Here is an 18525-nt window from a genome sequence, read left to right as displayed (position 1 = left end):
AAATTAAATGGGGCTGGAGAGCAACATTGTTCGTTGTCCCCTCCCCCATTTATCATGCACATGTATGTTCAAAGCTTGATCTTAGGTCCCGGGTTTACAGTTCTGCAAGGAAGAGCACATTCCAGTGACTGGACCTAGTCCATCATGGGAAATGACATTGCAGATATAGCTGAAACTTATCTAGCCAAGCCCTATACACTCAGTGTTCACGAGATCAGTTTGCTTGTTCTGGGGGATGAAAACCCGGGTCTCCATGTGAAAAAGCCCCCCCCCCCCCACCTCTGTGTGAGACCTGCTAACTCATCTTTTGTTGAAAGAGACCAGATAAAGGTTCCTCATGCCGCTGATGGAATCGAACCCAGGGCTTTCTGACCAAAGGGCTTTGTCTGTAACAACAGCTACTAGAGGCTTATATATTTTATACTATTCACTATTTTATCTCCTTGTAACTATTTATTAATTTACCTACCAACACTCTGTGTCATGTAACTCATGTCCTGGCACAGTATGACCTTTGCTGTCCTTGTGCCATAAAACCCAAAACACTCAATCAGTCAGTCAAATCCTAGAAGATAGAAATATAAGATAATACAATCTTGGAATGCTGACTAATGGTAGATTAATAATTTGGAGGAAAATTGATGGGACATTCACATTATTATTAATGTCCCAATCATATGTATTACTGTCATAGTATCCCCTTGAGGATTCATATTGGCAAAAGATGACTGTGATGATGATTACATAAGTATCAGATCATACTATTTCTCAAATTGGCTTGAGTTTTACAAAATTCTTCTCTTGTCAGTGATCTGATGGATCATTTTGAATACATATTATCATGCCTCTCTTACATTTCTTTTGTCTGAAGATATTAATTATAGAAATTTATCAAAAGGAGCACATCTAACATGAAACTCTTGATTTTCTTTTTAATTTGTTTTTTAGTTGATTGTCTTATTGCATACATTGAACTAATGAAACATTGGATTGTAAATATTTAGCTTTGGTAAGTATCATCGTCATATATGTAGCTTTTTTCCCCACTGGAAAAGTCTCTGTCATCATTTTAGGTTGGTTGGTTGGTTCTGAGGAACAATCTGTTATTGATTCAGGGTGCAGATATATTTGTACTTAATCCTCTCGGGCATAAGGGCGTATGAAGACATATATATTTTCCCTCATAATAATTATTCATTCATAATTTAGTGCTACTGTATGCATGTAGTCCTCATCTGGGAAGGCCAAAGTGTTTTTAGAAACCACACCAGATGGCAGGTGTTTCAACAGAGTTACAGGAATACCAATCTCTCTGCAGTGCATGGTGGTATCAAGGAGGAAGTGAAAAGATGCTGTTTTGTTGATTTGAATTTGGTGATTTTATGAATCTTCTGGAAAGGTTAGTATAGTGTTATATATTGTTATATAGTTCGCCCACCGATTAGAGATCCTTCGACACTTCTGTGCATCTTAGAAAAAGGAGAATCCATTCCGATAATACGGTAGTCAGTCCGTATTGTGGGATGAGTTGTTTATTATTACACGTTGGAAAATTAACTTCTCTTTTATGATTATTGTAGTTAACAATATGTTGCTTGTATAACATTTGGAAAATTTTACCTATAAAGCACGTGATTTCGCGTGTTGGCGATCAATTCGGACGTCCTTCATTTCTTTCTCCCCTTCAGCATGAATCGACTATTCTTGGAAAGACGCGAAGCAGAGACCTACAAACGGTGGGCGAACTATATCTTGTAGATGAAGTGTGAATATTTAATTTGTTCATGTTTATTACCATATTTATAAACCGAACTTGAGGACAATATGTTTGTAAGGTATTCTATGCGGCAAATAGTTTGAGGTTAGAAAGTTCTTATACAATATTTTTTTAATTTTATTTATTTTATTTTTGCAAACATAAATGAATAGTGTGCTATTTGGCATTATCATCTCTTTTACAGATGGATAACCAAAAACCATATCAGTCATGCATAAAAAAAAGGCCTATTACCAAAAGAGATTTACTGAAGAGGAGACTGAAAAACTGTTGGAGGAATCTGAAGATGGTTTGGAGCTGAGTGATTCTGATGATGATCCTACATATCAGCAGCCACAAAATGATCCTACAGATAGTGTCAGTTCAAGTGAAGACACTGATGTTCAGTGTCCTTCCCCTGTTGGTCAGACTCACAACATTCAGAGTCCAGCTAGTGTGCAAAATACAGCTGTTGCTGGTCATTTGCCATTGCGGAGACAACTAGTGTGGTTTAGTGATAAAGATAATCCCTTTGCTGGTACTGAACCACAGTTTAGAGGAAAATACCAAGTAAATATTCATAGAGAGAGCCCTGTAATTCTTTATTTTTCACAGCTGTTTCCAAATGAATTGATGGATGAACTCAATAGTACATGCGGTATCTAGCTACTTAGGGAAGGAGCCTGTCAGAGGTTTAGCCAGAAAGAAAAAAAGTATGTTGAAATTCCACTACCTTGCAGCATAGCTGTTTATAACAAACATATGGCTGGAGTGGACCTTATGGACTTTCTTGTGGCTTTGTATTGAAATGATACCAGGAACAAACGATGGTATATGAGAATTTTTTTACCATATGTTGAACATACTTGTTTGTAATGCACAGATCATTTCGAAATGGGAAGAAAAAGAAAAATTGGATTTGTTGTAATTCAAATCAAGAGTGGCAACTGCTTTGATATATCAAGGTTTAGCTCAGCTAGGTACAAAGACACGAGGATGCCCTTCAAGTCAAACACCACCAGCACTAAAGAAACACAAAACTCGCTCTGTGCTACATGAGAAACGTTTTGACAGCGATGGACACTTCCCAAAGAAGACAACAGGTGCTAATGCCAATCGTTGCAGAGATTTACACTGCAAGAGTAAAACAAGATACATCTGTGGTAGACGTGAGGTTCCAATCTGTCCAAAATGTTTTCAGTTTTTCCATACAAGATGAGGCAAAGAGCAATGTCTGCCTCATGTGCCAGCCTGGTGACTTCTGTTAGGCTGGCCAATAAATGTTATTTGATTAACTATTTTATTATATTTATATCTAACTTCATAAAGAATGTCCTTTATAAACTTCATGTCCAGCTTTTTTTTCTTACCTTATTAGAAAGAATGTGCTATGAACTTTAAGTCAATAAGACTGTTCTTGATTTACATAGCTCTACTGTAAATTCTAATTGTTCTACTTTTTTGTATGTGCTAAGTAATCCAAATTTTGATCATTCATGCAGTTTCAGCAAAATATAAATTGTTTATCTGTTTGTCATACTCGCAATGTCTTTCAATGAAAATAAATTCCTTAGTCTAAGTCATTTCCATAGAAATATGTCTGTTGGCATTAGTGCATGATGCTCAGATGATGATATCATTTTTTACATATACAGGACATAAATTTAGCAAATTAATGAATTCCTGGTAATACTGTAAGATTAAATGGTATCATGCCATTATAATTTTTTATAAATGAATATAAAAATTCATGCATGAGAGGGTTAACTGTGTTGAAATCCTCTGCTATTGCTAAAAGTTAAATTCAATCTTCATCTTCTGAAGATTAAATTTAGCTTTGATAAGTATTACCATCTTATTTCATGTGGCTTTTTTTTTAACCATCAGAAAAGTCCATGTCATCATTTTGGATTGGTTCTTCTGTGGAATAATGTGTGTTACAGTGGGTGCAGGTATATTTGTACTTACTTTGTTTGAAATCCTCTGCTATTGAAGTTAATCTTCTGAAGATTAAATTTAGCTTTTAGTTTTATCATCAGTCATGATCGAAAGGTAAATATTCCATTGATGGAAGATTTTTCACTTGGCTATGCTACCAATTATATATTTGGTTTAATCCTTTATATCCAAGTATAAGCAAACAAAGTTTGCACCTGAAGTATTTTCAGGACAGGGGAAACTTGTGGCAAAGGTAGTACAAGTTCTCATCACTTGCCCTAGTATCCCACAATGCAAAGCACATATCCTTGTGGACATGTATAATGCTATGCATTAAGGGAAAGGTCAGAAACTACCCAGACCAGTTTTGACCTTTATTGAGGTCTCATCAGTGGGAGCCAGATCCAGAGGTGGTGATACTAATGTGGAAGTAATGGAGAAGTCATATTTCCATATGCCAGTTACCAAAAGGTGTCACACCTTATTAAAATTCTCTGAATTAGAAATGAGTTGTCCCTGTCCTGAAAATACTTCAGTGCAAACTTTGTTTGCTTACACTTGGATAAAGGATTAAACCAAATATACAATTGGTAAATATTCTATATAAAAAAGAGTGACATACCACAAATAGCTACATCCATCTTTCAACTCCACCTATGTAAGATATGCCTTATTCTGAACCATATCAGCACTTCATGAGAAATTTAAACAGCACTTTCATTACTAGAGCATATATTTTTTTACTTCTGTGTAACAGTTTTGAAAACATACATATTTAATAATTTCATTAAAATATTCAAATATGGTTTTAGATATAGTCTAATTTCATTACACATTATATGCAGTGCAAAAAATAACTTCAAAAAATTGAAGAAGCAAACTCAGAAACAGTAAATTTATTTTTCTTGCAGACTTATCACTTGACATTCCACAGCAGTTCATTAGTAAGCTGCCCAAACCAAAAGAGGAAGAAATCCCATGCGTACAACTTTTAGGTAGGATATATTGTTTTTATTTTCAAATTTATTCTATTTCGAAGAACATATACAACTATTCTTTTTCTGGACACATGTGAACATACATGAAAACATATCCAGAAAATGTATCAACAGTTCATCCAGTTGGTATGCTCATAATATGCACTGATGTTACAAAATTATATGTGACAATATTCCATTTTCTTGAATGTTGTATACCAGTGACAAGCTACATGGTAACATTATACAAGCATTCTCTTGCTTGTTGGTAACTATACAGTCAAGAGAATGCATATGGAATTTTTATTACTTTATATGTTTAGTATTTCTCCATTTTTTGGCACTTGGAATTCTTTAATGAACTTGCTCATCCCATAACACCCTCCCCTCCCCCAACACACACACACACAAATGCCATTCTATAGCTTTTCCTGATCTGGTAGCATGGTAAGTCACTTTCTAGCATTTCTAGATGTATGCTTAATGCAGGTATCAAATTTTTATATTATCTGGATTGTGTGATACTAAATGAAATGTTTTATTTATTATTATTATTACATGATGCCTCCAAGGACTCATTGAGGGAGGGCACTTTACAACTCTCAGTCTCCACGACCACTTATTATTATTGTATTATTATCTACCAGTTCTAGGAAGTCGAGGACTCATTGAGAGAGGCCATACATTGCCCAGTTGTCATACCTTCTCCCAAACTCATTCTCACTAGATGAATTACGTTAACAGGCTGACTGTTCCATTAACTCTCTTCTCAATAGATTCTTCTAGAGGAGAATCTAGCTCTCACCTCTTTCCTCTCCCACCTTTCGCATTAAAAAATTTCATTGTGATACCAATAACATTCTTTCAGAATTTCATAGACCAATCATATCATCCCTCTTTCTTTCCTGTTTATCAGTGTCCGCAGTCCACATATCTTCAATCTGTTCTTGTAACCTACATTCCATAATCCTGATATTATATTTAATAACTTGAAAAATTGGAATGTAAGCCATGATTGATAACTAATAAACTATAGAATGTAGTTTTTTAATTAAAATAATATAACTATTTTATAATATAATTATTAATCTAATGTGGATCTAATGCTAATTTAAAAAATTTGTAAGTAAAATCTATATTATGTTTAATTAGATATCATCTTTCTAACTCTTTTTTGCATCCTTTCCATGGGTGGAAAGGGTAAACTCTTTTGTAAACTCATACTCATACTTTTGTAAGCTATACTTCTTTCAAAGTATAGCTTAAAAATATAGCCAACCCATTTGTGTATGTGAGTCCTTACCTACTTATCTAAAATCTTCATAGCAACTCCAGAGATACTAATAGGTCAACTATATACTTGGTTTAATCCTTTATCCAAGTGTAAGCAAACAAGTTTGTACCTGAACTATTTTCAGGACTGGGGCAACTTGTCTAAAGAAGCTAAGACTTCACATCACTTGCCTTAGTATCCCATAATGCAAAACACATCTCCTTGCAGACCTGTATAATGCTATGCATTATTAGTGACCCTTCCCATAATGCATTATATATGTCCACAAAGAGATTTGCTTTTCATTGTGGGATACTAAGGCAAGTAATGTGAAGTCTTAGCTTCTTTAAATGAGTTGCACTAGTCCTGAAAATAGTTAAAGTGCAAACTACTTTGCTTACACTTGGATAAAGGATTAAACCAAGTATATAATTTCTTGTATAGCCTGTGTAGCTCAGTGGATGTGGCGTTTGCACACCACGGCGCTTGGTCGCACAAAAGAAGACTTGGTTTCGAGCCTAGTCGGCGACTAGAGGAAATTTTTCTAAGCCTTTTTTCGACCAGTTCCTGAGTTAGTCGATCTCTGGCACGGGCAAGCGGGTTTTTCCTCCCGGAAACTCGGGTTTTTCGTCCTGTAAACTCAAGAAAATCGACCGTAGAACCCACGTTATTTCAGACATTAAATATATTGTGTTGGGGTTAGGGACCACGAGATGGCGGCACATTTGAGCCGTCTCTCTTCACTGTGCACCACTTAATTAGTGATCGCCTTGGGCCATCTATCTCTGATTGGTACCAGTGGAGATTGAACTGCCCACTCAGTCTCCAAAAGTTAGATAGGGCTAAATGGCCTTGCCTACTCCCGTATACGGGAATAAAAAGGCATTAGCTGATTTTTTTTTTTTTTTTTTTTTAATTATAATTTCTTGTTATCTTTAATTTAATTTAAAATAGGTCAACAGTTGTACTCATCAGTTCTTGTGCTACCCTTATGCAATTGGATTATCATGCATTCATTCCCTGCCTATGGGATCTTACCTGAGCTGAGGCACAAATTATACACATATGTTAAGGGCTTAGCCAGTATGGCTAAAAATTGCTTTAGCAGATGTGACGATTCCTAATCTCTCCCTATTGCCAAATTCTTATCCATCTTATGCAACAGCTAGAATCTCCTCCTCAAGCACCTCTATCTCCTCATCCAGTGTAATAGTAGCATGTGCTCTGTTACATACCCTAGTTTGATAGATCTTAGCAAGGTGAGCACCCATTATGGGAATGGTGCCATCTGCTTCTGACACACAGGCATCATCTGCATTCAGTGAAGCAATTCTTCTATAATGATAAAATTCTGTTGGGTGGCCAAAGAAATTGGCTCAAAGAAATTTTGCATTTCTTTTCACACTTAGAGATTTAGTTTTCTGTACAATACTTGTAACTTTTCCAGCTTGTACCTTATATATTTCATAACTTCTCTCACTCTCAAAATATTCCTTCCATATCGGCTTTTTATGGATCTCATGCTTAAGGTTGCACATGCATTTCTATCCCACCTTATTTATTCTTTGAACTCTAAAGATACATTCAGACACTGCCTCATTTAGCCATTTTTCAAACACATTTTTCAAAGCTTCTCATGCATTGCTAATATCCTTTTCATTCTGTAACTGGTACCATGGGACCAAAGATGGAATTTTCCTAAGTTTGTAATAATTTTAAGTTTTGTAATTGAACACGTAACCAGTATGGCATGCTCACTATCACTAACTTGATAAAAATTGTCACATGCTTAAGTGAGACTCCCTTTCTGACACTGCGATCAAATCTAACACTCTCTGACATAGTTCCTTCTTTTACATGGTGGTTGAGAAAGTTGTCTCACAGTAGCTCTAATTTTTCTTCATTTTCATTATGCGATTTCTGTTCTACCCAATCAGTCAGATAATTTGTCACCCATAACGATTACTCTTTTAATACCCTTTAAGGTAATTTAGTGATGCATTTCATTGTCTCCAGCAAATGAATCACTGGATCTGTAGCAATCCCCCAACGATATATTTGATCTCATTAGCCTCAAACTCATTCTTACATAGGACGTTATTAACTGCTGCTTTCATGAGTTTCTACCTTAACTAGACTCAAATCATCAGATGTCATTAGTAGTAGTACTTCCTTCCTGTTTCTTCTGTCATTATTCCTGAGTGTAACATCTGAGAACTAGGTTTCACTAATGCCAATAATCATAGGCTAAACTGTATTCACCAAAGCCGCAAACTAAATCCCCTTTGTTCCTGCTGCTCCTTGCATTTGTGTATAGATGTAAAAAGTTACCTCCTGGCTTTTTTCATACACTTACAACTGCAATCTGCATGGCCTTGTTGGGTAACTTACTCTTTTCTATCCCCAGAGAGCCAAACAAACTCTGAACCTAAAGTATGTTTCTATTCCCTTCACTAGTTTCATAACAGTGTTCAATGACATTCATATCATTGTCATGTTTAAATACAGCAGCTGAACTTAACATTTTCACTGTTCTTCTTTTCCCTTAGCTCCTTGCATTAGATCTCACATGAATAAATAATTTCTCCAGGCTCTGATCCCAAAGCCATTCAAGTGCAGGCAATCCCTCTTATGTAAGACTCTATTATAAAAGTTCTTTTCTACCATCAAACTCACTTTATGCATCCATAAACTCATGCGCATTTCTTCTGCACAGCTTGCACATTGAATCATTTGCTATTATAGTCCTCATTAACACAGTACTGTTGTATCTTGGTAATAAGCTAACAATTTTCACTCTCTCTCTCTTTTCTTTCTTGCTTCTTCCAGCAATCCTTTCACATCTTCTTCAATACTATATTTATCACTACTTAAATTCATTAGTTCTGATATGCATCACCACCTCCTCTTTTACTTTTCTTGTCTGTTTTTCAGTTACATTTTTCACATCTTTAATTTTCACTCCATTCCAAGCACTGACTCTGACATTCATAAATTTCATAAGTAAACCACCATACCATTTCATGTGACTAATTGACTTGACTTACATTGTGTCCTTGTTAACTCATCTCTATTGTGCTTCTTGTTCTGCTAATTTCTCTTATCCTGTCTGAGTTTCTTTTAATTTCTCAACTTTTTTTCTCATTCTCTGGTCCATTGTTGAATAATTTTTTTAATATGGATATTTCAAATGTTAGGCTATCCTCACTTATATCATCAACAACAGTGCTGCAAGGCTTCTTAGTGGAACAAAGATTTTCATCTCTAGTGTCTGCTTGAGATGAGAACTTTTTTAAGACTATCTAAAATTAAAAGTATATCTACTATTGTGTCTAAATGCACTCATACAATAAACCCACTATATGGTATTATTAAGTATATAAAGTATGGTTGGGGTGCTAAAGAGTCAAAGATGTATAGCTGAGAGGATACCTCTCAGCTATACCTTTTAAAGGAATGCAGAGAACTAACCAGGGATTCTGACCTTAATGTCCAATCCTCACCTTCTCGTGGTGTACCCCGTTAGGTATCTACCTGGATACTGAATGAACGAGGATGGGCTGGCAATTTGGGATTTAGCTGACTAAATTGTATTCTTATTGGCTTAAACCAAAATATAAAATGATGGTACAGTATGACAGAATTTCATGCTGGTTATGACGTTGCCCGGTTAAACAATGCCCCCATTGTTTTTGCCAGGGTGAACAGCAAAAGGTCAGCTACTGGAACAAATCCTGAAACACACTCCGACTCCACATCACCAGAATTCCAGATCGGTATTATTAACATAGGAAGCCTTGAATGACAATGAAATGGAGCTAGCTGAGGAATTGGATAAGTATCAGATCAACATAATAGGGAGTGACTGAAACCAAAAGGCAAAATCTGGTGAGATTTTTCTGAGTAAAAAATACAAAATGTTATATTCAGGCAATGACAATCAAGGAAAAGGAGTAGCTATAGTATTCAACACTAAATATGAGGCTAATCTTCTTAAATGTCAGGCAATTTCAAGTAGAGTGATGTGAGCAAATATGAGAATGGGTAACTGGACAATGAGACTTATATCTGCCTATGGTCCCATAGTAGATTCTACTAAAGTAGAAGCGGAGGGATTTTTTGAGGCTTTAGAAAAAGCAACTGACACAATGAAAAAGGAAAAGTTGGTCCTTGTTGGGGATCTAAATAGCAGAGTAGGAAATGAATGTCAGACATACAAAAATGTTTTGGGAAATTTTGGAGAAAAGAGCAAAGCTGATAATAATGGCAAATACTTGTTGGATTTCTGCTCAGGACATGGACTGGTTATTACTAACACAATGTTCCAACATAAAAATGTGCACAAATTCACATGGAGAGAAGAGGCAAGGAATAAGAAAAGTCTCATTGACTATGTTTTTGTTGATAGTGATGTTTTCTCCCTGGTGCAGGACACCAGAGTGTACAGAGGCTTTGAAATTGTAAGTGATTACCATTTATTCTTGAGCAGAATAAAATTGAATTTCATATTGAAAAGAAGAACATGTCAGAAAGTTTTAAAGTGAATCAAAGTTGAGCAACTCTCAGATTTGAACTGTAGATTAAAATACACGAACATTATTCAAGAAAAAATGAAAGAGTTTGAGAACAGGAAGAAAATGTTGGAGATTCAGTGGCAAATCCTGAAGAAAACATTGATTGATTCAGCCGAAGAGGCATGTGGTAAGGTTGTCTTCAAGGATACAAAAATAAGAACACCATGGTGGCACACGAAGTTAAAGAGGCTGTGAAGGAAAAGAAGAAAACATATCAAAAGTTCCTGTCAAATAAGTCAGCTTGTGCTCTTAGAGAATATAGAGACAAATGCAAGAATTTTAAACACTGTGTAAAACTAGCTAAACAAAAGTCATGGGAGGACTTTGGTAAGAACATAGAAAATAAATATCAAGAATGTGCAAAATATTCTGGAGCAAAATTATGTTGAAAAAGCTCAGAAATGGAAGAAAAAGTGCTGTAAAAAGAATTAGAGATAAAGGTGACATGAAAACTGGAGGAAAAGATATCCTTGATGTATGGAGCAATTACTTCAAAAAATTGCTAAATGTGACAGCACAGTGGTAAAAAACACTTAACAGGCATGCAATCAGGAATACATATCCATACTTGAAGTAGAAAAAGCCATCAAAAGTGTGAAGTGTGGTAAGGCAGCTTGAGTAGATAATATTCAACCAGAAATGCTCAGGTATGGAGGTATAAAAGTCTTACAGTAGCTGCACTGCATAGTCCAGATGATTGGAGTAGAGCTCTCATAGTACCCATATATAAAAAGGCAAATAAAACTGAATGTGAGAATTACAGAGGTGTTTCATTACTAAGTGTTCTGGGAAAGTTGCAGGAGTACTAACTACATACAGTATTACATGTTCTTAATGATATATAATACTGTTTTAGTTTTCTTGCATATGCTTTTATATTTATGTATTCGACAGGATACTGAATAAACTTTCATTTTCCCAGTTTTCTTTTCATAAACACAATATTGTAGCTTTAATTAATCTTTGAATTGAACATATTTCTTAAAAATGCATTGTATTTAAGCACAATTCCACTTGCACGGATTTTCAACTTGCACAGGAATCTTCAGAACAAAATAACCACGCAAGTCAAAGACTTAACTGTATTAATGCTTGTTCAGTGTTCCTTGTTCTGTAAGAGCACAGTGACTAATTTTTTCTGCAGTTTGATTTATTGTATGCAGTCAATCTGAAGATCATGATTAAGTACTGCATGTTTATATCTGATTCACAGTTTTTCTTGTGTAAAAAAATCAACTTTGATTTATCCATTGATCTAAAATGGATTCATTAATGATAATGCTTTGTGGTATTTAGATTAGGAAACAGTTCTTAGAGTCCAAAATTTTAATGGTTCAACATTAAACTTGTCTTTACTAGACTTTTCTGTTTTTCATCTTATGGATGGCATTTTCATCAGTGCTGATGTCTGGTACAGGTTTCTTGGATTATCTAACAAGAAACCTACAACACTAAGAGTTCGTTTTTTAATTACTTGATACAACTCTTGCATGTCCATTGTCAGAAAATAAACTGATATTTTTCAGATTAACATGCAACAATAGCATTCTGCATGTTCATTCTAATCTTCTTTATGAGTGTGTTCAATCATATTTTTCAAGATATGTATTTCAGCCAACTAGTGGTTCTGCATGTTGTCAGATGTTTGTTGAAAAAATACTGCTCAGGCTGCTCATCATTATACTGTATACTGCTAATAAAGATAAAGGGTGTATAAAACATTAATAGTTAAAATTGTAGCATGCAAAATGCTATGATTATATTGAAAAAGCATTGCATATATTTGAGTTTTAAGTCAGAATTAAAAAGGGTACAGGAAACTGACTTGATGTTAAATGAGGTGTGAGACAAGGATACACGTTATGAAGGAAAATGGCATTAAACCTAATATCAAAATAGCAGATGCTAATCCCAGCTTTTTACTTTATGCAGATGATGCAACTCTAAATAAATCTAGTACAAGTCTGCAAGATTCTGTAACTAAATTGAACAATTGTTGTAATATGTGAAAATAGGCAGGAACATTGAAAACATTGTTAACATCCTGAATGGAGAACTTGTAGAACTAGGAAACATTTCAACTATTGAGGCACAGTGAAGATGGCAAATTAAATATGAAAATAGGCAACAGAATTAGCAAAATTGGCATTGTAGGAAGTCAACTAATTAAGTTTTTATGGAATATAAAGGTTTTTCAGATCACTAAACTAGCTGTTATGCAAGACAGTATTGAACCAGTTTTATGATACAGATCTTGGGAACTGGATTAGAAATAAAACACTATTTCAAAGATTGGAGAATAACAGATATGAGAGTTCTGAAAAAGAAAGTAAATAGATGAACAGTGGCAGAATCATCAAAAAATAAGGATATTAGGAAGGAAGTTGGCATTGTTTAGTATCTTCAGTTTAAATTTAAGTATTTCATGAGTGTAACAGTGAGCAGAAAATTTGTTTTGCAAGTACAGGAATACCTTGTGTAGCGCAGTTTTGAACAACGTGGGCTTTGGTCTAACGCGGTTTTTATTATTACACTAACATTGTTAACACTGACCGGCTACTCCGCGCACCGCAAGTGACAGTCGAGAGCCATGTTTATGCAGTAGTTATTTGATTGGTTCTCACGTAGACACGTTCTTTCCCCACGGCATTTTATTATTTACGTTAATATTAGTATTTAATATTTTTTTATTAATTAAGTATGAGTAAAAAGAGACAAAACAAAAAAAAAAAAGACTGTTGGAGTAACAAAAAAACGCAAGTGGTTGACATTAGAGAAGAAACTTGAAATTATAAAATGTCACAACAATGCCGCTTCGTTTGCTAAAACAGCACGTGAGAATTCAATGAATGAGTCATCTGTACGAACAATTATTCAGGGCAAAGAAAAGATTAAACAACATGGAATGAGCACCGCTTCTTATATGTCAAAAGTGATCATGAGAAATCGATCTTCTACGATGGAAAACATGGAACGCCTTCTAATGATCTGGATTGAAGATTGTAATCTGAAAAAAGATTCCTTTGAGTCTTTTTTGAAAAAAGATGATAATCCAGGCAAAAGCAACAAGTCTATATGACAAAATAAAAGAAAATGAAAGCGAAAATGAAGGAGGTACAACCAGTGAAACGTTTATAGCAAGTTGCGGGTGGTTCTACAATTTCAAAAAGCGTATGGGACTCCATACGCTTTTTGAAATCCAAGGTGGAAGCGCAAGTGCTGACACTAAAACTGCAGAATTATTTCCCAATGAATTGAAGGAGCTTATTGAGAAGGAACGCTATACAGATGATCAAATTTTTAACGCTGACGAGACTGGCTTGTTCTGGAAAAGAATGCCACCGTGCACGTTTCTAGCAGAGAAGGAAAAAACACAAGCTGGGTATAAAGTGTCAAAAGACCGATTGACACTTTTACTAGGAGGTAATGCATCAGGTGATTTAAAATTGAGGCCACTGTTAACGTACAGAGCGGAAAACCCAAGAGCTCTTAAGGGCTTCACAAAGAACAATTTACCCGTTCATTGGCATTTGAATAAAAAATGTGGGTGACTCGTTCAATTTTCGAAGACTGGTTTAAAACTTGTTTTTGCCCTGAAGTTAAAAGCTATTGTAAAAAGAGTAATATTCCTTTAAAAATTTCGCTTTTATTAGACAATGAGCCAGGCCATCCAACTCTATTGACTTACAGATGAAAATGTCAGTATTCATTTTTTCCCTCCAAACACAACATCAATTCTGCAGCCGATGGATCAAGGTGTTATCTCCACTTTCAAGGCTTACTATTTAAGACGAACTTTTGCTCAAGCTATTAAAGCTGCAGCAGAAGAAGATTCTTGGACTTTGAGTGAATTTTGGAAGAAATTTAACATAAAAGATGCCATTCAAAATATTTATGAATCTTGGCAAGAGGTGACTCAAAGCATCATGAGAGCCTTATGGCATAATATCTTGCCACATTGTTCAAAGGACTTTGTTGCCTTTGCAACACAGAAAGAGAAAATCTCTAGATTTTCTCTTTCTGTGTTGCAAGAATAAATAAATAAAATAAATTTTGCATCATCAGCATACAACTAAATATTTCCTTTCAGGTTATTTTCTATATCATTTATGTACAAATTAAACCACAATGGTCCCAGCACTGAACTGTGTGACACTACTAGTCACCTGTTTTCACCTTGATTCTGCCCCTCCATATATCACTTTGTGATATCTTTCCAGCAGCCACCTTCTTAACCAGTGTCATATTCATCCCCACTTGTTCTAATTTGTGTAACAGAGTACCATGTGGTATTCTGCAAATGCCTTTGCAAAATCCCTGTGTAGCCATTTCCTTTATCCAACTCGGCTGTTACTCTGTTATAAAAAGTTAGTAAATTGCTAATGCATGGCCAGCCCTTTACAAAGCTATATTTACCCTCATACAGTATTATGCTTTTATCTACCCATCTTTTTGACCAATTTTTCTAGTACTTTTACCACCATGCCTGAGATACTGATTGGTCTTTAATTTGCTACTACAGTCTGAACCTCCTTTATGCAAATTATTTTGCCCTCTTTCCACTGCCTTGGAACTCTACCAGAGCTGCAACTTAAATTAAAGAGCCTAGTCACAGATATTGCCAGTTCCCTTGCAAATTCTCACAAAACCCTATCTGATATCCCATCTAATCCCACAGCTGTATTCACATTGAGATTCTGCAATATTCTAAGAACCTCCAATTCATCCACCTCTCTTCACACATTGGTGTGTGTCACACAGGTTAAAGCAGTAATCTCACTCGGATGATATACCCCAGAAAAGTGGTCACTCAGTAACTCGACTATTTTATCCACTTCTGTCTACTCGTGACCATCATCACTTATTAAAGTTAATCTTTCATAGTCATTCTTCTTCTTACTTGCCACATAATGAAAAAACTCTTTCGGATTTCCTGTGGCCTGCTTGGCTAGATTCTTCTAATAATCTGGTTTTTTGCCTCCCTTGCCATGCTGGTCACCTTTCTCTTTATATATACTCCACAGCATTTTCTTCTGCAGCTCATGCTTAATGATATTACTCATCTAACTCCTACCTGATTAACCCTCCTTACCCTAGGTGTACAATTTAATGCTGCCACCTCTAGATGACCCCTATCTCCCATGCACTACTAACATCCTTACCCTGCAGTGTTATTTTATGCCATGGCACAGTTTTGAGCTTCTCATAATCATCTGCCTTGTAGTTCCACATATACCCCTTTATGATAGAATGTTCCTCGTGTTTTACAATGAATGTCTCACTTTCACCAATTGGAGGCAGTGTGGTCACCTTGGTTATGGATAGCTCTTCTGATCTTTGACCAGGTCCAGTACTTTCCCACCCCTAGTTCCTCTCTGTCACTTGCTGCCTTAAGTAATTATCTCTTAGCAGGTGTATAAATTCTATTTCCTTCCTGCCATGTGATCTTTCTTCCTTCCAGTCTGCACTATCTACCAATAATTGTCTTGGACACTTTATCAATTTACAGTAAATACCAACAGGCAAACCCTAATATCAGGTATGTCCACCTTTGGATTTGATCATCTCCTGTACTCTTTGAGGGAGGCTTTCCACCAATGTGCAGCAGACATGTGGAATTTGTCCCCATTCCTCCATCAAAGCAACGCTAAGTTCAGCAATAGATCTAGGATGTGCTGCTCTACATCTCACTTGCCACTCTAATTCATCCCACAGGTGTTCAGTGGGGTTGAGGTCAGGACTCTGCACAGGCCAGAGCAGTCAATTAACACCCGTTCCTTCATTGTCATCTTGATAATTAGTAACACTGGTCCGTTGTATAAAACCCATACAGTGTAGGTAGCACCTGATTATCCAGAATATCAAGGTAGTAATATCAGCTCAAGGTTCCATGAGCTGCCTTCATGGAACCATGGACAACAACCAGTGGTCCCACTCCAAACTATCTAAATGCACCCCACACCATTACTCCTCCACCACCAAACTTTACTGTGGGTACAACACACTGTGACAACAAGCATTCACCGGGCTGCCTACACACCCTGCCACCAGACTAGAAACAGGTGAACCTTGATTCATCGCTCAAGAATGTCATTTTCCACTGGTCAGTTGTCCAGTTCACTTACTCTTTGCACCAGGCCAGATGAGCTACCTTGTTAGTTGTTATGATGTTCGGCTTGTGTGCTGCTGCTCTTCCATGGAAACTCTGTAAATGGAATTTCATACAGTATTAGTTCTCACCAGGGTGTTACTGGCTCTCTGGAGCTCGTCACGGATGGTCAGTGCCGCTTGTAGCCGGTTTTTGCATGCTGCCTGTTTTAATACCTTCCTGTCCCTGTCAGTCATTTTTGGTGACCACACTGGGTGTTTTCTTGCACTAGTGATACCAAGACATCTCCTTTTGTTGATCATATTGCCCAGCCATTGATTTTGAAATGCTCCAGTTGAGTGGCAATGCCGTGTATGGACATGATGCCAATGTGACAGTCCGTCATGATACCTCTCTCGAATTTACTAAGTTCATGTCATGTTGCCATACCATCTGCATTCAATTGCTACGATGAAATGCTGCTTCCTACTATCTATACACAGGTTTTTATGTTATTAACAAACCTGGAATGTTCCATAACTTCAAACAATAGGGGTGTCTGGACAATTATTGTCTGGAGTGCTTATTAAATAGTGTATATCTCTTTAGCTGAAGTCCTCTATAATAATCACTCAACCTGTGCTTGTAGTACTAATTTGGTAATACATGTTTTCCAGATCATCTGTAGAACTCCCTGGCCTATAGCTACAACCAACTGTATATTTTGTCTTACTGGCCTTCATAAAACAGATAAAAATCCAATATGAATCTGCTATTGATGCATGATTTTTCTCAGAACTCTTATTATATTTCCAAGTTTTTGGTTGATTGGTTTATTTCTAATCCAGCTCTCAGATTCTTAACTTGAAAACTAATTCTTAGTTTGAACACTGTCTTGTATGCTGCTGGGCTTGTAGGCTAGATTCTCTTATTCAATATAAATTTCTTTGCTAGTTCCCCACCATACCAACTTTGCTTATTCTGTTGTCTATTTTCTTATTTAATTTGTCTTCTTCACTAAGAATTGTGCCTAAGCACCTTAAATATTTCACTTGTTCTATGTTCTTAATTGAGGATGCAGTTGATGTTTTATATGTTCGTACTTTTATTTTATATGTTCGTATTTTTAGAGCTTTGGTCTTTTTTATTGCTGATTTTCATACCAGATTTGTTACAGCTATATTCAGTTACTTAAAGAATCTTAGAAACTTGCACTGGTTTGTTTAGGAATACATCATGTGCATAAAGCAAAGACCTGGGTTTAATAGTTACTGATCTTGACATCAAGTTCAATTCCACTTTCTTTCGTAAAATGATCCATATACACATACACATGTTGTGAACCCCCTTTAGCCCAAAATACAGCATATATGTAGTTTGGCATAGTTCCCCAAGGTTTTGGATTGCATCTAAATCTACAATATACCAAGCATTTACCAGACAGTCCTTTAACTGTTTGGAATGCAAGAGGACTTAGATCTTAGATCGGTTTTTTTAACTTGTTCCATACATTTTCAATGGGGGTTCAGATCGGGGCTTTGTGGTGGCCAAGAAAACTGGTGGAACTCACTGTCATGTTCTGAACCACTATTGAACTTCAGGGACCACCTGCTGGATAAAAAGTCAACATTGCAGAATGGACTTGATCGGCAAGAATGTTCAGATATTCCTTGAAGGACACCCATCCTTCCAGCAACATCAGAGAACCCATTCTGTACCAGCAGAATATGTCCCACACCATCTCCAGAATTTGGAGTTGTGTTTACAAGCAAGCTGGATTCATTGCTTCTTGGAGTTCCTGCCAAATTCTGTGCATACCTACTAAATCGAAGTAGATGTTCTTATTATATTCTCATGATATCTCATCTGTTTGTCTTAAAGTGAAATTCTGATCCTATCAACCTCTATTTGGCTTGAAC

At 36.1% G+C, this 18525-nt stretch overlaps 1 protein-coding gene across 1 annotated transcript in view; it reads left to right on the top strand.

The window, feature by feature from the left end:
• LOC150100629 (ubiquitin carboxyl-terminal hydrolase 3-like) overlaps positions 1 to 18525 on the top strand; it is a 301152-nt gene that overhangs the window by 189192 nt on the left and 93435 nt on the right. The window contains exon 10 of the mRNA XM_090401701.1: positions 4606 to 4689. Coding sequence (XP_090257827.1) covers positions 4606 to 4689 — 84 coding nt within the window. The remainder of the gene's footprint in view (positions 1 to 4605; positions 4690 to 18525) is intronic.

The sequence above is a fragment of the Typopeltis vanoorti genome, chromosome 12, assembly GCF_054136105.1.
Source record: "Typopeltis vanoorti isolate ZY-2024b chromosome 12, IOZ_Tvanoo_1.0, whole genome shotgun sequence".
Lineage (NCBI taxonomy): Eukaryota > Metazoa > Arthropoda > Arachnida > Uropygi > Thelyphonidae > Typopeltis > Typopeltis vanoorti.
The sequence above is the reverse complement of the archived record's forward strand: the minus strand, read 5'-3'. Positions and strand labels throughout refer to the sequence as shown.